Source organism: Falco naumanni, chromosome 7, assembly GCF_017639655.2.
Source record: "Falco naumanni isolate bFalNau1 chromosome 7, bFalNau1.pat, whole genome shotgun sequence".
Taxonomy (NCBI): Eukaryota; Metazoa; Chordata; class Aves; order Falconiformes; family Falconidae; genus Falco; species Falco naumanni.
Genome location: NC_054060.1, coordinates 50,775,897 through 50,795,817, shown reverse-complemented (window position 1 = coordinate 50,795,817; position 19,921 = coordinate 50,775,897). Strand labels below are relative to the sequence as shown.

The window sequence follows — 19,921 nt, the reverse complement described above, 5'->3', positions numbered from 1 at the left end:
GTTTTGCAGAATTTCTTCTATCTTTGTACTTCTTTCTTTCTCTATTATCTTTAAAATCCAGAGTCTATAAGGACTCCTAGATGGGGTGATTTCTGTGAAGAACATGGGAGTTTGTGCTTATAAGAGTTTTCTTACAGCAGTCTTGTTTACAATAGTCTTTTCTTACAGTAGTCAAGGTATTTGATAACACCAATGGGAATCTATTTACTGCTTAGCTGTTTTCATTGAATTTACATATACACAGAGATTAAATACTGACAGTATTTATGCACTAAAACATAATGGTTGATGTTCTTGAAGTTTTATTATTCAAATTCTGCACCAAAAACTCTAAAGAAGTGAGCTGTGGGGAGAAATCCCACCAGGTTTTCTTGCTTTCTGGAGCATTTTTTTAATGAGTTATTCCAGTTTAAAGGAGTTCACCAATCCTTTTGTAACATACGGGAACCATATCTCTTTGCAGCTTCAGGTTTTTGAGAGAATTTGAGGAGCCTCATCAGATAACAGAGAGAAGACTTGCTATGTTTCAGTACATTTTATCAGTGGCTGCCTATCTAGTCCATTCTGCTTATGTTTCTCAGGAAAAAGCAGAACTGTTCTATAATAAAGATTAAAACATAAAAAGGAAAAAATCAGCAAAAGGCAAATATACCCTCTCTTTTTAGGATATTTTTGGGAGTGTTTTTTAAGGGCTTAATAGGCCATCTTATCCATAAACGAGAAGTTGAAGGCTGCTGATTTCCTCCTTGTGTGTGACAGTGAGAGAACAGTTAGCGCAAATGGTTTTCAATTTTTATCACTTTTGCTGCTGAGGAGTCTAGATTACTGCAAGCATGGCTGTTGTCAGAAAAACAGCTGTGGGAAAACAGCATCTTTTGAACCTGAAAGTTGGAATTTAGGGACCATTTATTTTTTGAAGATATACTTCTGGATTTAGATTGCTGGTGTGTGGATACAGGCTGTTACAAGATAGCCACTGGTAATGTAGTAAACTGCCTGTAGAAGTAAGGAGTTGACAGTGCTCTTCAGGTGAGGCTCTTAACTGGAGGCTGTGTATGAGTAACCAGTTGTTCGGGTTTTTTTTAAACTTCAATAAAACATTTTTTTGTCCTTCTCAGGCCAGTGTAATTTAAATGCCTGTGTAAGACCAAGCTGAATTCTCTTTTGGCTGATGCATCGCAAGGTTCAGAGGACACGCTCTGTTTTTAAACTGTGTAGTGATGTAGGATTGACTTTCTGCTTGCATCTTGAGTAGACTGGGCTGGCAGTGAGGAAAAAATGGTGTAGAAAGAATATATTTCAGTAGGATCCCTTGAAAAATTAGCCCTGTTATTATTTCATGTCAGGCTATGCGATTTGTTTTTTAACAGAGAAATATGCAAGTCAGATGTAGACTTTGAGATATCATTATATTATTAAAGGGTTGAAATGCAGCAGTTTAACATAGTATTAGGGTAAAAACTTGTACTTTGAATGTGAGCAGTCTCATTTGTGTTTGCAGTAGGTAGCCTGCATCACGGGAACCTTGGCTCTGGGCTCTCCATCCTTGACCCTTGTGGTCTGTCCACAGGCATAGATGCTGGGGTGCTCCCTTGGGGCTATGTTGATGTTGCTCCTCCGTTGGAAGTGTTGCTGATGTGTAGCCAGCGGTTTGTGTTCATTGGGTGTTAAGTCTGTGCCACAATTCTCAGGCTAGGTAGAACACCCTGTTTGTGAATCGGTTTGAAACCAGGCTTTAGCATGGCAGAGTGCAGGGAAGCAGTTCTGTATCACTGGGTGCTGAGCTCCACTCAACTCCCATATGTTAGAAAGCATAGGTGTAATGAGATCCACGGGGACCCATTATTGCTTTGCTTTCACCTTGAAGAGCCAAGATCATGCCCATGTTGTGTCACTTGTCTTATTTTCTTATTCATTCTTTTTAACTCTCTAGAATAAGAATACCATCTAAGAAACAATTTTCTGTTGTTTGGTTTTTTTATTATTTTTTTTTAAAAAGCAGTCTAAAAGAAAGAGAAGAACCTTGTGTGATGGTCAGAGCTATCACAGTTCCTCAAGGGCCCTGGGGGACGCCTGGTCCAGGGGCTGCATTAAGGCTCAGCCTAGCACCACCAATGCCTGGGCTGCGTGGAGGTGATGCCTGCACTTTGCTCTGGGATGCACCTCAGTCTTACCTAGCCTCCAGCCTTGTACTCTGTGACATTCATCCTACTGTGGCCCTGCTCCTGACTGAAACCCAGCAGGAGATGGTGGGCATCAATGGGAAGCGCTTTTGCAAATTTGTCTTCCAACAACAGGTTTGTTTGTATTGATTACCTTTTGCAGATCTTCAGAGGCAGTCAGTGGCTCCCTCAGTGTCACTGTGAACAGCATGACAGCCACTGCTACATATTGTGCAAGATATTTTTGCCTTGTACAGAGTACATGAAAACTTTCAAGACCTGCTATGGGGGAAAATCCTGAAGTATTAGAAAAGATCAAGTGAGCTGACATTGTACCAAGAACAAGAGAATTTGTAAGTGGGGATGTTCAAAGTGACTAATGCAATGAGCGAACTGCAGCTAAGTAATGCTGCAGAGGGCTTTTTGATTAGAAATTGCTAATCTCTTCTTTAAAGGAGCATAGCTCAATTAAAAACTAATGGCAATTGTATTCTTTTAAAGTGTGCATATATAATCTCAGATATAATGTAAGTAGTGAACGTGGTCTTTATATACTGCAGGTGAAGCTGGAACTTGGGTTACTTATGTTTTCAATTCTTTGTAATTGCCTTCAGAAAGTTACATAAAATCTGTACCTAGTTTTTGCCTCATTCAGTTGTGATGACACCTAAAGCCTGATTTAGTGCCTTAAAATCATGACTAAGAAGTGCTGTGAAAATACACATTAGTGTAAATAATTCAAAGTGCTATAATTTTGAAATGCTTTACCCTTCATCATTTGTGCTATGTAATTGTTTTTGCATCTATTAGTTTCGCTTAGAGCATTTATTCCCCTTCCTTTTTAGCTCGTGACCTGGCACAACAGTGCAGTGTTTGGGCTTCTAGGAAGACATGAGACTATAACAGGAATTAAAATAAATTTGTGTCCTTTAAATATAAATAGTGTCTAAATTGGTTTGAACATGCTTTTGAAAGATAATAGAGATGTGCATTGTTTAATTTGAGATAGAATTGTATTACTGAGTTTCAAAATTGGTATGTACATGTACGAATGCGTTTGTGCCCACAGTTTGTGTGTATGCATACTTTATGAAAGAAAGACATGAAGGAATCTGGATTGATTTAGGTTATTTAACCTTGGTCTCTATTATCCCTTGCTCAAAGGGGTACCTCAGCTGCTTCTGGCTCCAGTGGAGGATGCCATGTTACAGCAATAGCTTTTTCACTGCTGAGACAGGACAGAGCTGGGATGTGGTCTGAGGTTGTCAGATTCTGGCACTTGACTTGTTCTTGGGAGCTGATAACTGACAGCTAGAATGGCTTTGGGTTGTATTATAATTGAGTGATATGTATGTATATTATGTGTTGGGGCACTCCGTTGCCTGTAGGAATGTGAAAAGTGGGTAGAGAAAGGAATAGGAAAGTATCTTCCCCTTAAGGGAGGCAGTTCAGTGGTAAACTGTGTTCTAGCAATGACTGTAGATTATGCATGTGTGAGCATAGACTGTTTTGGTCTCGATTTTTAATAAAATATGTTGAGATGGGAAATTTCAATACTTCTATTGTTAAAGAAATGTCGCTTGTCAAGCAGCTTTAATGCCAGTGTCTGTAAGAGGCGATGTTACCTCTTAGGCTGGGAAAGGTCACCCAATGGCTCCACAGCAGCTTTTAATTTAAGATGTAAATTGTCAAACGTGCTGGTGGAAGAAAAGTTTAAAATATAGTATTTGACTTAGAATGTAAAGTGTCCTTCCTGCACCACTGATGTTTTTGCCTCAAGCCTGGCATGATCTGGAAGAGATAAGGCAGCACTTCAGTGCTTCTAGAAGATAGTTCGGCTTAAGGAGTACTATGTGTGGTTGTTTACCTGTGTCCAGCTGCCTCACCCCGGATCTATCATGAGGTGAAGGAAGCTGCTGACTGAGCAAGCAGCTATGCCTCCCCAGATCCTGGCTGCTGCCCTAGGGTTGGGAAGGGCTGGAGGCGGCTCTGAGTGTCCACAGGTGACAACCAGCAGTGTGCCTGACAGTCTGCTGCACCTGCCGGTCCCAGTGGGGTTTCACTCTGTCTTACAGTGAGCTTTTTATCCTGGTTGGCTGTTTGTTTGAGGGTACCTCAAAAGCCCCTAGAAAAGTCTAAGCGTTTGTGCTTTATAGCAAGGAAAGGAAGCGTGTGAATTATTAATTGGTCTTCTGTTGAATGGGGGTGTATAATAAAATATTAGAACTGGGGGAGAAATCTGTTTGTGTGCAGGATAACCCAAACCACAGCGGTATGCAGCTTGGTGGCCCTTGCCCGTTGGGGTACTGTGCTTTAGATAAATCAGTTCAAAGCATTTAACTCTCTGACATGGTGTGATAAAATCCTGCAGTGGGTGAAGTCTGGATCATGGTTGCCTGTGTACCATCCTTGTGTGTTTGTCTTGGAGGTAGTGGTAGAAAGTATCATTTTCTGATAACTACCATGCTCCCCTGCAGCCTGGGGTGATGCTGACCTTTGCTCCTGTCTTTGCAGTCTGAGCGACGAGAGACAAACATGGCCCAAGCACCCACTGATCCAAGTAATGTGGAAACTGCTGACCCAGAGGAGAGTTCTCCAAATATGATAGTCTACAGAAAGGTAAGAATTTGGAGCTGCTTGAAAAAATCTTATGTGGTTGGCTGGTAAAAGGATCCTGTGCCCCTTTTGAAGTCAAAGGTATGTTTCAGGCTGCTTGGATGCATACCTGAAACAGTTTTCAGGAAAGTCAGTAATTAAAACTATAGCATTTGAAAGCTTGGAAGCCTTATTCTGTTCAGTGGAAGCATTTAAGCTTGTTAATATAAAATATTGGATGACAAACTAATAACTCAAAATTTGTAATTTCTTGTGAATAGTTGTGATGTGACTCTAGCTCATCATTCAAGTTTACTCAGTCTAGCTAAAAGGATTGTACGTACCTTCCAAGTTTTATCACACTAAGCATAAAGCAACTGGAATGCAGCAATCTTTTAGTACAAACTTTTCTATTTTCATATTGTGTTTTTTGTTGCATGACTTACAGTCTTTGCAGGTAGTTGTTACTTCTTCCTGTTGCACTGCTTAAATTAAAAAGAGAAACCTCTCAAGTGCTAGTAAAAAATGAGTTAGGGCAAAGGTAAAATAAGAGCAATGTGTGATGTCAAAGAACATTCTTCCACCATGATAAAATGTCTTATTCTGAAGTACTTTGGAGGTAGAATAAAAGATGGAGAACAATCTATTGACCCATTTGCTAAGGCATTGTTATACTCTGGTGTCGGTGTATCTGTTATCTATGAAATTGAAATTTAATGAAATCATATAGATTTTATTTAGTCTGCAAAATGTTTCTTATGTAGCATGTGAAAATGTTGTATGGTTCTTACAAAAATAAAATTTCTTGCATGGCCCCAGCTACCATTCTGTTAACTCAACAGCTACAATGCTAGCTCAAATCAAGTTTCCTTGTGTAGTACAACACTGGGTAAAATTTATATTTTCACTCATTTTTACACCTTACAAAATAGCTGTGAATAACTAAAATGTGTTGGGTGTACATGGTACTGTTTTCTACTTGTGTGACTGTAATCTTGATGACTTTCATCTGCTGAGAAGATAATTCAGGTTTCATATAGAGCATAAGTTGTTTGAAGTGTTACTTTCTGATAACTGTAATTTTGATTTGGTTGTTGCATATTTGGTTTGAAATCTGGAATTGTTAACATGGGAAAAATTTCTGGGTAATGTGTAGGCTTGTTTGTTTTGAATGTGTTATGAACACATTTTGGCTGCTAATTTGGAAGTAGGAGTAGTTGGTTAGTCAGATTATCTTTTTAGAACGTGTTTGCTGAGAGGTCCAGCACCCCCGTAGGTTGAAGTAGATACGGGATATGAAAGTTTTTGGTTGCATGATCTAGAATTAGGGCGTTAAGTCTGTGGCTCTGCAGAGAATCCGCTTACCTCTTCTTGAAAACATGATTTTATTTGAATGAGCCTCACTTTCTATTAATCTCATAGCATTTCTGCTAAAGATTCCTCCCTTTCTTTGCCTTTACAGTGTTTCATTTTTGTCCCTGTAGAATAAGACTTGCAAGTTCTGTGGTATCAACGGGGAATGTACTCATACCATTTGATTCCTTTCTCCTTACTGGTGTTCCTCGGATGTCAGTATTATCAGCCCTTCATAATATAGTCATCTGTCAAAATAGAATAGCATGCCCCATGCTTTGTTCAGTAAAACTGTGTTCTGTATTGTCAATATTAAGCTAACGCATGTCTGTCAGTTGTTTTTTTTGTTGCTTTTATGAATAGGTTTAATATTACCTGTTCTGTAAAGTTCATTTCCATTGGTGATTGACTTTCTAAATCTAATTTACTGTTTGATATCAGTTATATGTATTACACATCAATTACATGTTCCTTAGTTTAGAAATCCTATGCAAAATCTCAGACAAGACTTTGATTTTCTTGATTATCTCTGCTGTCTCCAAATGAGTGTTTAGCTCTTCGTCTTTCATTTCCTTTCAAATGGCTTGATTGCCAGTAATGAATGAGAAAAACACTGCACTGGACTCCCTGAAATACAGAGCACAATCTGCCAGCATACTGTACAGTTCAGGGCTAGCCTTGTCTTACAGTCAAATAAAAAGTTTGCCCCTCACAGCAGGGATCCTGAGATGCAATTGTCAATTCCCCTAAGGAAAAAGAAGCAAGGCTGAGCTTCAACAATGGGACCACAGTAACTCCTGCTGTGTCAACTATTTTGTTGCTTGTCATAACTGTCATGTTTGTGGGGTTTGAGGGGGGAAAGTCCTCCAAGTACAACCCCAAATTGTTTGTGCTTTCCTTGACTTTGATTTTGGCTAAGGCTTACTGATATCTGTTTGATGTTCATAAGCCAAGAGAGTAGTTGTGGTATCTTAGTTTTCTTTATAATCACTAGTGAGAGAGACAATTTTCCCTTTAGGTTTGTGTATCTTAGGTGGTGCTGAGTGTCCCTTTGAAGTAACCTCTGTTTTGTTTATGCAGAAAAGCCTAGAACAGGCTGTTCTCTTAGGTAGGTAAAAGTAAAGTGGGATGGATTTTGGCCGTGCAGAACAAAACAAACTAATTTATTTTGACTCCAATTAGTTTGTGAAATTCTCTATGGATTCCTGCAAGCAAATGGATTCTAACTGCTTTGATTGCTACAGCAGATGGTCTCAATGAGATAAGTCTTATTTTCTTCGGTGTTCAGGGTTAACCTTTTGGAGGCTGATATTTATCAAATTGTGAGGCATGTTATTTTTTTTAATCCAAATTGCTCAATGTTGCCTTACTGTTCTGGAATACGTCTCTGTGTGTGAATTAGGTAGTGCAGATGCACTCATTAGAGTAAGTAGCGTTAAGGGTGTGATTTGCCTCAGCCTTCACTTGTTAAAATGAATTGTACCCTAAACTACATGAGTTGTATTGACAGGGTCTCCATTGACTGTTCTGGGTCCCTCGACATCTAGCTGTCAGGTACTTACGTCATATGGTAGACATCTATAATTAAGCAAGTTGCATCCCACTCCTAGGATTTGTGCTTCCTCTGATCTCGCTGTATGTCCCAGTACGTAGCCCTGGGCTGGTTATAGGCCTATGAATAGTGCTGCAGTAAGGATGTGCTGTCATTTATCTTGTGTGTCACAGTGTTACCCAATGAAAAATTTAAGGGCGCTGCAGAAATTGCAGTGCTTTTTAAGTACTGCTCTGTGAGTAAAATGTGGGAAAAATGTTTTCTTCAATGAGTCTGGCCACATCTGGAGAAGATGCTGATGTATTTTTTTTGTTGGGTTTAGTACTGGAAGAGTGGTATGCGGTGCTTAAAAAGACTGTTTGAAATGCGCTACCCTCCTTGTCATGGGAGCAGGTAATGTCAACACACAAGGGCTTCTGTGGAAGTGAGTGACATCCCAGTCCTCACTTCAGTCTGGGAGTGTTGGGTGGGTGCTGCATGGAAGGAAAAAAATGCAATAAAAATCCAGTAAGAGGAGGAAAATACACTCCAAGCAAACAGTAACAGAAAATATCAATTGATTTTAAAGGCCTGTCACATTCCCTTGAAATCCAGCCAGTCTTGATTGCCTTTCTGGCTTCCGAGTGCTGGTTACTCTGTGCCAGGGGCCCTTTAGCTCATCATGCCAATAATCCAGATCTGAAAGTTCACCTGCAGACTGTACTGAAAGACAAACAGACACCTTCTGATGCAAGACCTATTAAAAAATAATTTGGCAAATCAAATCTCCTTACAGAAAGGATGGTGGAAACTTGTTGTGTCACTGAAAGCAAAATCAAAATATTTAGGGCTTCACTAAAGAACTGAAAATGCCCATAAGGAAGAATTGTTTAGTAGAGCCTGGGGAATATAACAAGAAGGATAAAACCACAAAAATTAAAATGCAGATTGGATAGCAAGGCATACTTGTTTCTGAGAGAGATCTATTAGGATGGGGAGAAGTTTACAAACTCAACTGTTAGATTAAGTTAAGAACCACCGTGACTATGCATGCTTTGAGGGATATCAAAGGGTATCACTAGAGAAATGACCTGGACTCTCTGATGCTACATTTCCATTTCTGCTGAATTTAGCCAGACACATCATCTATATCTGGTTGCTAACACTGGCACTTAGTGAGTTGAAGTTTGAATTTTTACGGTTACTCATCATAAATCTTACGAAGAAGCAGGAAAAACTAATTTCCAAAGGCAATTACTGTTCCAAGTAAATGTAATACAAGCTTGCAGCTGCCACAAATTGCTTTCAGAAAAATCTGGGTTGTTTGCTACCTTCAGTACTTGGCAGCCTTACCCTTATACTTACTCTTTTTAAATACTGGTTTAAGACTTGAATTGTAACCATTATTAAAAAGAAAAAAAAAAGGCGAGCTTACATTAGCAGCTTTTTCCCAGGCAGATTCTAGGGTTCTAGTTGTGGCATACAGCTGGAGTGTTACTGGCAGACCTGGTCCCACAAGGCAATAAGGTGGGAAAAGGGAGAGCAAGCAGCTATTAAGACAGATGTACACATGCAAAAAATGTATGGACTGTGAAGCAGAAAGATGGGGGAAGAGACTGTTGCTAAAATTAGCTGTTCAGTTAAAAAAAAAATTGCTGGTATTGGGAGCTATCAGAAGACCAATTTGTTTGCTGTTAAGTTGTGCTAAATAGCACATGCAAAACTATTTCAACATGTTGGACATTGTCCGAGCAACCAAAAGCAGACACCACCTGTAAGGGCATATTTCAAATGATGACTTATTGCAAAGAAAGAAGAAGCTGCAGTCTTAAAATGAGATGGATTTCATGCATACAACTTCTGTGCTTTATTAGTTTCCATCTTTTTTGAGGTTTCCTAACCCTTTAAAGGTTTTCTGCTATTCCAGTGAGAGACAGCAACCTAAAAATGCATTTGAACTGTTGAGTACTTCTGGCATTTTTTACTCGTCTCAAGTTGTATTTTAGGATTCTACTGCATGGAAAGGCCTTGAACTTTACTTTTGTACATGAAATCTGAGATTCTCACACATTGATGATAATGCATGAGTTAATAACACTGCAGACCTATAGCTGTCAAATTTTACCTGAAGATTTTTCTGTACTGGCATTTTAAGCTGTCTTGAGCTTGACGTTTCCTGAAATTTATTTTTTTTTACTGTGTTTCCAGACTAAAAGCAGTAACCGGGATTAAACTAGGACTGAATATGAGAGTACATTTCGGTACTTCAGGAACTGAAACACATAAGTAACCCCCATACTAGCATTGTTAACGTTGGAAAATAAATTTAAACCCAAGATCTGTTAATATACGGATCAGGCATATTGCATATTAAAAAAAGAGGTTTCAGTTAATGTATCACTGCAAATACTCATGTGTCTTGGCTGTAAACAAAAGTTGACCATTTCTTGAAAGCTTGCTAATTTCTTTATTCAGCTTATTTACCATATCAACAACTTTGACTGCATAGGGTGTTGCAAAGAGAGGGGGAAATGCGTATGTGCAAGATGAGCTACTTGTTAAATTGTTGCTGCATTAAAGGCAGAGCTGGATGATTTTTATCTAGGAGATTCCCTCTTGGCATTTCCTGTACTAACAGGTGTAACATCCAATAATTCTCCTTTCCATACCTCATATAGCAAAATCTTGGTGAGACGAATCACAACAGTGGCATTAAATTTAGTCCTAGAGAGAGAGAGACAGAGAGAGAGGCTGTGCAGTGGGGGTCAAAGATGGGAAGAGCTGCGTGCAACAGATCTGTCTGGTAGGAACAGCAGAGAAGAGACCTGAGTATGCTGGTGAGTAATAGGACAGTCATGGTCCAGTATTGTATGCTGATGATGAAAAACAAATATAATCCCAGGGTTTCTTGGAGAAATATTTCCAAGGGAGCGATAGCTGTCAATAGTATTATGCAATGGGCCAGTGATATGGCCCCATCTAGGTCATGGTGTAGTCTTCTCTTGTTATCTCCTGTCTTCAGAAAATATGACCTGATTACACAGGGTGGACTAGAAACAAGTGGCTTATTTAGCTGAGCTAAACAAAGGGAGATAGGAAGAGATGTAATTACTCTGCAAGAGTGCTCAAAGGGATAAATGTCAGGCAGGGAGAAGACCTTACTAAGATGAGGATGGTGCTGGTGTGCACACAAATTTCTATACATTTCTCATGAGTAAATGCAACCTGGGAATTAGGAGGTGGTTTCTAATTCTCAGGAAAGTGGAGTTGTGGAGCGGCCATTGCATGGGCTAATGTGGCCAAGGAAGCCAGCTGGTTTTAGGGTAAGTGGAGGTATGTTTTTGAAGAGGCCTGTGTGGTGTCATTTCTTGCAAAATAGTGAAGGAGATGCAATGATCTAGGAAGTCTTTCTAGCTTTATATTTGTACCTTCTTCAGATCACCTTGAATAGGGAATGTCTAAAATACCTGCAAACATTCTTTATTCATGCAATAGCAAACGATTTGTACTGCTGAAGTTTGATGCGTGCCAGTGTCCTTGAACAAAGCTAATGCCACTGACCTTAACTGTAGCTGTCAGGGGAACCTTGTGGTAAAGCTGTGGCCCATGGGTTTGATTTCCGCGTTAGACGTATATGAGTGTTTAATGATCTAATGCATTAGTGTAAAATTGCAAGAAGTTGGTACTCAGAGGACTTTGGAAGCTGACTGGCATCATTGTTTAGACACAAAGCTGTCATACAAGTGGCAGAAACATGTTTTTAGAGTCAGGTGGAGGTGATCCACCTGCAGGAATGGCCTGCAGGAACCATTTTGTGGTTTGTTGTTTCTTTCCATCTTTTGTCTTGCAGTAATAGTTAAGACTTAGCTGAGGTTAAAGATTCAGATTAGTAGGTGGTGTGCAAATGTAACAAATAGCGAAATGCCTGTAATGTGTAGGTAGGTAGACCCTCAAATAACTATTTCCTTGTTTCTCTTTTTAGATATGTAAATACATACATATGTATATACATATGCACCTACTCACGTGCCTTTGAAGTAGTGAAGATGAACAAGTAACTTCGATGTTTTTCGTGCCTGTTTAGCCTAATATAGGACATACATTCTTAGAATGTGTGTAAGTATATATGATGTATTTTCTTGTGCATCCTATATGCCTTCAATCTTCCAATTGAAGTAATGCATGCACAGAATAATTTGTTTGCATTTTACACATATGAATCTTTTTCTGGTCTTGGAAAAGGTGACCTTAGCCCTAGTGTAAAGGTAGCCTTAGCTCTTGTGAATTGCATCCCTCTTTGTAGTCAAAGATTTTGGTGATAAGCCTAGAGCTATGTTTTTGGGGTTTTTTTTGGTAGTTTTCTCCATATTCAGAAGCAGTTGTCTTTCTAAAATGTATTTAGTTTTCTTTCTTATCTGGCTCGGATTTTCTCTGTTCCTGTTTGTATCTGAAACAAACTGTCTCTTGCACCCATGAAGGTCTAATTACAGTGATCTATTACTTTAGCTGTTCTCAGGCAGAAAAAAGATGAGCCAGGACCAATAGCTATGACAACTTCAAAGTGTATTTTTAGCAAAGCAACCAGTGCAAATTTAGAGTACAGAGATAAAAAGGGAAAGTTCAGCTAGAGGGTAAGATTATCCTACTCTAGCTGTAACACTTAGTCCCTTGCATTTTTGGAAACGGTTCTCTCTTATTCCCCCACCATCTCTTTCCCATGTCATTCTCTGTGTATTTGTCGGCATTTTAAGTTGTGGTCTTGAAGTATTTTCACCATGTTTGTTGATTAACTTTTGCATGTTATTTTGGGCAAGATGCTCAATATGAATGTTTTTTTTTCTGCCTGAAGCATTATTTTAGCCATGGGATTGTTTCATTTATTAAAAGCAAAACAAAATGAAATAGTGAAGTAGTAGAGAGCTGCCAGCCTGACTCATTCCAGGAGGCAGCTTCTGGCTATTTCAGATGCAGTCTTGAACCCTAATATTAAGATGAAAGAGGAAAGAGTTTGGATGGAATCCGATGAAATGCACATGAAACTGTCTTTCTTGTTTTGAAATAGAACTTCAGCTAAACTCTTATTCTATCCTGATTAATAAAATATTACTTTAGAGGATTATGACCTTCTTTCATAGGGCTCTGTGATAAAGTTTGAGTGGGAGGATTCATTTCAATAACTAGAATTTCATGTGCAGGACCATGAAAATATGCAAATGAAGTTCCATTTAAAAACTCATGTTTTGTATCATGCAGCATTTTGAAGCATGCTTTCTTTTTTCCCATAAGAAGCTGTCATACCATGTTCAAGAGGAAGCAATTACTTTTATTCTTTTTTTTTTTCATCATCACTGCTGCTGTCCTGTATCTTCTTTGTCTCCCCAAAGTTAAATGAACTGGAGAAAATGAGAAGTAACTAGTTAACCAGACACTGAAGTGCACAAGTCTGCTTAACAAAGAATTGTATTTTCATTTTGAGTATATTCATTATTTTAGTTTCAAGGCTATATCTCTTCAAGGGGGGAGAAAAATGAACAAAGGTGTTCATTTAAATAACATGTCTCCGTATTTTGCTTTTCTTCTGTGTTAATGGGGCTCATTATTATTATCTTGCATTAAAGTGTTTGGAAACTATGTTCCGGACCAATAATTCAGTGCCTCTGAATGTAGTGATAACTATTTGCGGCATACACAAGAAGAAATGACAAGTAATTATAGGTAATGCTTTAATTGAGAGTAGAATGAGTGGAACAGGTAGGAGGAAGCATTTAATCAAGGATTAAATTTGTGTTAATTATTCAGATAATTTCTTGGTTGCAAGAGAAAGCAGATCAATTCCAATTTTGTTCATATTTTGATTTTGTAAAAATGGGGTTCTATGAGACTGAAATCAAATAGATCTGTGATTATGTTTTTAAACTCTAGACGGAAATGGTTTTGTGTACCAGAGTCTTCTGAGTATAGTGCTGTGGTGTGACTTCTGTTCTCCTCCTCTACAGCTATTTTGGATTGTATTTTTTTTTTCCATGTAATGAAAATAGGTTTGTTGGCCATTGCATATTAAGAATGTTCTTCTCTGGTTCTGTTACCATTTCATGTGTTTTTTCCTTATGTTTTGCAGTAGTTGGCAGTTTTAACAAGGAAACCTGGAACTAGAGAGCTGGGGAGGCTGTTTAATAAACCTCTTTGTTTGTGAGCACAATCCTCCTTTGCTTGTTGGCATGGCCGTGGCTACAGGAACTGTTTTGGTGGTGCCCCAGATAAAGAAAATATTTCATTCACTGATGCTATAATTAGATGCCTTTCCCCATCAGTAAATCCACACAATTTTGTTAAACATAGCTTGTATCTACATACGAATTAGCTCATTCAATAACTTGCACAAAATGTCACATAAACCTTAGCAGCACTGGGTTCTTGTCACTTGTACTGTTCCCCACTGAGCTCTTAATAGTAAAATTAACTGGAGCTGTGTTAATTATATATTTTCTATGGATGGGAAAACAGAGCTACTATAATGCCACTCCTGTTGTCTGTTTGTATGCTGACGATAGTCCGACCATTGGGCTTGTATCTGGAAAGTTATTTGTGGAAAAACAGTGACTGATGTGTTAGGTTTTTTTAATAATGTGAAATCATCTGTTCTTTGGAAACAGGGAGCCTAAGTGCTTTTTTCCTTGGTCCTCCTACCAGGAAAAGTGACCTGCTTTGGTAGTGGTTTGTGTTTTGTTTTTTTTGGCTTTTTAAAGTATTTTTGACTGGAAAGCACTTAAACCATGTTAAGGTATAACAAGTTTTAGTTCCTGCATGCAAGAATGAAACCTCCATTTTTCAGCAATAAAAATAGTGTTTGATTTGTTCATAGTGTATTTAGCATCAGTGGTGCTCCCTTCTTCCCACTTAAGAGATGCTTGAGAGTTTCAGGGCGCATAGGAAAGACCTTGACCTGAACTTGCATGAAACTGACAAGGTAAAAGTTTTGTGGTGGTGGCCTGTACTCCAGTTCTGTTTTAGCTAAACTGTTCATTTTATGTGCATGCATGTGTCTGACATTCATGGGTAATAGTGTTTGAAAGAAAAAGAGAGGATTGAAGGAGAATGCAGCAAAAGTAAGCAGAAAGGATAAGAGAACTGGAAAGGTGATACATTTTGGAAAGAGTAGTTAAGACTCAAGATTGCTTTAAAAAACAACCCCCGCATTTTCTGACTTAGAATTGGAGGAGATATTTAGAAGTACTTAAAGCAGTTCTTCAGCAGTTTTAAAAGTATCTGACTCCACTTGTGGGCTACATGCCAGCTCTAATTGTAGTTTATTGCTGTCGTTGTTGTCTTTAATTGTGCAAATCTGATTCATTTGAGAAACACTAGCCATAGAACAAAGCCCTAAGTTACCTATGAGATGCAGGCAAAGGCACACTGAAGCTATGTGCTCCTACTCCATCTTGCAATTTCCTCATTCCTTCCCCCACCAAGTATTTCATTTGACAGTCTTACTGTTCTTGTGGTGTAGCTGCTGTAGGTTGTTGGAAATTAACTGAAGATGGGTGCGCCTTAGGCCACTTGTCTCGGTAGCATAAAGTTCATCTGTCAGGCCAAGGGAGAGCAATGAAAAGGAGATGTGGTCATGTGCTGGGGCGTACACCCTGTGGTGGGCACTGCGTTACTCCCATGATTTTGATGCATTCAGTTAGGCGCTGAGAAAGCAAGTCAATCACCAGAGAAACTGTTTGTATATGTCAAGTTGCAGATAGCTTCCCAGGGCATTCAAAGGCAGGCGGCTGAGATGCTTCTTTCTAAATGAATTGCAAAAACATGTAGGAATGGGTTAACTGACTCCATTAATTATTTTCTTCCTAGTGTCTTAATTTTTTTGCATACTTATTACGTCAGTTGACCAGCTTTCTTTGTGGCAGCTGTGCCACTCCGAGAGTATTTTGAACAGGGAGAGCAAAATCCTTGGGCTGGGAAACTGGTTAATGAAGGGGGGTTGTAACAAGGGAGGAGATGGCTGTTTTAGCTTCTAGGCTTATATTTCACAGCCAGGCTTGAATCCAAAGCATAAGAAAACAATGACAGTTTGCCACCTCTTTGTGGGTCTGTTGGAAATAATTTCATTCTGGTTGATTCTGTAGCAGATTGATACTTGTTGCAAAAGAAATTACCCTGGAGACATTGAAGTAGTATGAATTGACATGCCCAGAAAATATCAGCCTGTCCATCTTGGCTCTGATGGTTTTGGGTGCTGTATTTGCAGGACCCAACAGTTTGATCCTGTGGGAAATTAGCAGCTTGGAAGGGAAGGCAGCAGCTTCAGCACAAAGGAACCCCTCAGGCTCTCTGGGCACTCCCTCACCTCACTAGGGTTAACTCTTGAAGTAACTTCTCAGATGTTCTTCTGTTTGTCCCCCTGGTGCTCAGCTGTTTGCATAAAAATCGTATCCAGATCTTGAATTAATCTTTCAGTTTTCAGCAGAATTTGAGAATAGGTCTTGGAAGGGTCAAAACCCAGCCCTAGATTGAAGCTGGAGAGTGCCTGTGAGGTGCAGAAGGAACCCCTCATTGGTTGTGTTGTTGCCATTCATGAAGTCAAAGCTTCATTAAGTACTGGCTGCCTCTGATGTTAAAAAACCCCAACAAAACAGAACTCGGAGAAAACATTGCCACCAGCTGAACAGAATGAAGCTGACAGTGAGTGCAGTGGTAAATACCTGATCAAGTGATTGGGGATTGCTGGAAAAGGATTCTTGCACTGACAGTGGTGAGCAGTTTGTTGAGCTAAGAGCAACAACAAGGTGACAGTCAGTGTAGCTGCTTTTACCTGTAGGACTGAATGTTTCATCTGTTTAACAATATTCTGTCTTTGGTAACCCATCGACCTCACTGTCTGGATCCATATGTACTTACTAAGTTTGGGCTTTGTGTGGTGGTGGTTTTGTGGTGTGCCCTGTTCTCCCTGCCCCCCCCCCCCCCCCCCCCCCCCCCGATTTAGATTTTAAGAATTCATTGCTAATGCTGGAATCTGATCCAAGAAATGTTGTCTTACCTATGTACAATACTTAGTGTACAAAACTTGAATTATTGCTGACAAAATGTTTACCTAGTGGAAATCAATATTATCTTCCTGGATTCCTAAGGATGAGACCTTTGAACTGAAACACCAGAAATATTTAGTAAATATTGTTGTTCATTGTAAGCTTGCTAAGTTTGCAAGCAGCTGAACAAATAGTTGAATCATAAATGGCTCTATAATTCACAGAGGAACCAAATGCTGTGAGGTATGTTTGTTTGGGGATATCGGGATGAGGATTTTTTATTTAAGGCAATTGTTTATGAAAACTTGTGCACAAGGTATCAGAAAGGATTTTTATTGGGTTCTTGGTGGTATGTTTATCAAATCCAGAGATGAAGACCTGGACTAGCTCAAGTATTGCAATGCACTCACCCAACACGTTGCCTTGATTTCAGTTCTTTCATTACCTCATTGAGGGGCAGGTATTTGAACCCCATCCTTTGGCATCAGGTGTGTGTTGTTACAGTTGGACTCCTGACTTCTGTTGGCTTTTTTTCCTTCCTCCCATACCTCTTTTCACAAGTACCTTTTCTGTTTTGTGGAAGGAAACAATGTCAAAGCCATTATGTTTTTTAGAAAAGTGATCTTGTTTGTCATCCTTGTTACGGGACTGTTGCATTAGTGGCGGGCTGCAGTGGTGGTGCAGGAACTTCACCACTTGCTTTCGTACTTAGAGTGAGATCAAGGGACTGGGGAACTTAAGCATTTTTTGAATTCATATTCCAGTCTGATGAATTCTTGAGCTTGAAAATTTTTCCGGAAACGTCACAAGACACTTCTCTGTGGCTTCCTGGCTGAAAATGAAAATGTGTAGCAAACCATTTAGGTGCACGTCTAAGCTGTCCTCCAGATCTTGGCAGACATAGCAGGTGAACTACTCAGGGAGCTAATTGAGGCTATTGATAATTGTTTACTCAGGACTACAGAGAAGAGCTTGGAAGAAGGCAAGTGGTCCCACATGTTGGAAGAGGAAAATATCGAGGAGAGATGGGTTAAAATTGTATAGGAAGAGCCTTGGGCAAAATTGGAGTTCAGGAGGGAGAGGAGTGATGGAGGAGCACTCTCCCCCATCAGAACATGTGTTGAATCTGGCTTACGGTAACTTGTAAGGTAATTCTCTCATAAAAATTGGACGTTCATATTTGGTGTGGCTAATGCTTTTGTGCTTTGCCTAACTTCCCCCAGACTCCATAATGACAAAAGCATTGCTGCTCTGAAGCAGGTAAAGCTTTCAGGATCTTTCGCACACACACCCCCACCTCAGTTCTTCTTGTCCTAATTAAAGCCAGTGTTCTTTTTCTTTTAGGTTCATACAGAAGGAAAACAACATTTTTCAGAGTTCTGTAGTGGAAATATAGCTCTATGTTGCTGTGGAAATCAGGTTAAGTAAAAGCAGGAGCTTTTGGCTTGTTTCATGCAGGTTCCTTAATCGTGACTCTTCCATTTCTGCTGTTACTTTGGGTCAGAGTGTGAGTAGCCAGGTAGTAGGTATGGAATTTGAAATTTATTTTTTACACATTGCTGAAATAAAAGCCTCTCCTTGCTGAAAAATTAATTACTGACTGTTCAGCACCTTATAAGATATTTATATGTTCTCCTGAGTGCTGTCTCTTCCTGTTTCAAAGTGCTGTCTTGAGAGCAGTTCAGGCGAGAGAACTGCTCAGCTGCACTTCGTAGTCGTCTTCTCTGCCAAGGAGTCTCAAGACGGCACTCAAAAACAAAGAGACATACTCTAGGGAAAGTATGAATATTAGATCACTCTGGTTTAATCATTTGGGATACTGTGGCCTCAATTTACACATCTGATGTTTTGGGCGTTTTGTTTTTGTTGCTAAAGTGCATCGCAAAATTGTTAAACCTAGGGTTCTTAAAGGCATTGGAAAGCCCAGACAGGTAGTGCTGTTGTGATAACTGTTGTCCAGGGTCTGTGTCCAATGTATAAAGAACTTGCTGATGAAATCAGTTGTATCTTACTTTATTGGCTTTTTGTAGTGTTTTCATTGTGTTTTCCCCCCAGTTTTCTTTGAAATGGAAAGAGAAGAATAATTTGCTGGGTTTTGATTAATTTGGGAATACATAGGATAGATGGTGGCCTGATTAAATATCATCCTACAGTTGATCATTCTTAAAGGAGAAATAATTGATACCATCAAATCTATTACGTAAAGAGAGGGTCCCCCAATAAAATGGGTCAGAATATTTGTTCTGGCTGCATTGGCGTGGCAGCAGTGAATTGATGTACTTCGCTGGTGCTGCTGTAGAGCTGCTTGTCTCAGAATAAAGTGGTTTTTCAGTGTTGTAATCCAAATGTTACTGCTAAACTGACTTGGCATATGTTACTCTTGACTTTCTCCATGGTTTAGCAGTTCCTTTCAAGTCAGCTACCTTAGTGCCTCCCCTGAATGACTGAGAAGCTGTCATGATTTTCCAGTGTCTGAACATTGTGTAACATAATTATTTCTTTCCTTTGAAAGGCAAGTGCAGATTTCAACAGGAGAAAAAAAATAATACTTGGATCTGATGAAATGGATACGTTTGTCAGATTCTGTGTACTGAGCTCCATGCAGCAGGAAAGACCTCAGATCTGTCACAGTGGTGCTAGTAGTTAAGTGATGATATACAAAATTTGTCTTTTGGAAGCAGTGTATGTGCAGAGCTAAAATGAAACCTCTCATGAAATACCTCATTGTGATAATTTATGGAAACACAAGGATTAATCTTGTGGAAAAGCAAGGAGGCAGAATAATGGCACAGGTTAATAGGTCCCTCAAAGCCAATTTTAAATATGAGGAAAATGCTGCAGATTGTCCTTTTTCATTTATTCTGACTGGCTGGGCAGGCAGTACAAGGTAAGGCCGCTGCTGTGTGGTAGCATTTGAGCATATGAGGGTGGAGTCACCCTCCTTCTGGTGGATCTTAATGCTTTGAAGCCTGACAAAGTAGCGATGCTCCCTGTAAATGAGCACAGGGGCAGTGGGGGAAAAGCAGCGCATGCAGATGGACTGCAGGGGGACAGCTTGCTCTGCTGCTTAGTTTGCTCCATTGCTATACCAAGCACTCTCCCGTGGCAAGCAACTTCAACCAGAGTCTGTGCTGGTGTTCCCAGTAACTTCAAAGTTACTGTCTTGACACCTTATGTAAGAGTGGAGGGAAATTGAGGTTGGTGGCCTTTCCTGCTCCGAGAGAGTACAAGGAACATCACCTTAGGACATG

At 39.6% G+C, this 19,921-nt stretch overlaps 1 protein-coding gene across 3 annotated transcripts in view; it reads left to right on the top strand.

The window, feature by feature from the left end:
* Positions 1–19,921, top strand: part of RGS6 (regulator of G protein signaling 6) — a 281,414-nt gene that overhangs the window by 9,986 nt on the left and 251,507 nt on the right. For all 3 annotated transcript variants that reach the window (XM_040601641.1, XM_040601639.1, XM_040601640.1), the window contains exon 2: positions 4,677–4,781. In XM_040601641.1, coding sequence (XP_040457575.1) covers positions 4,698–4,781 — 84 coding nt within the window. In that variant the 5' untranslated portion in view covers positions 4,677–4,697. The remainder of the gene's footprint in view (positions 1–4,676; positions 4,782–19,921) is intronic.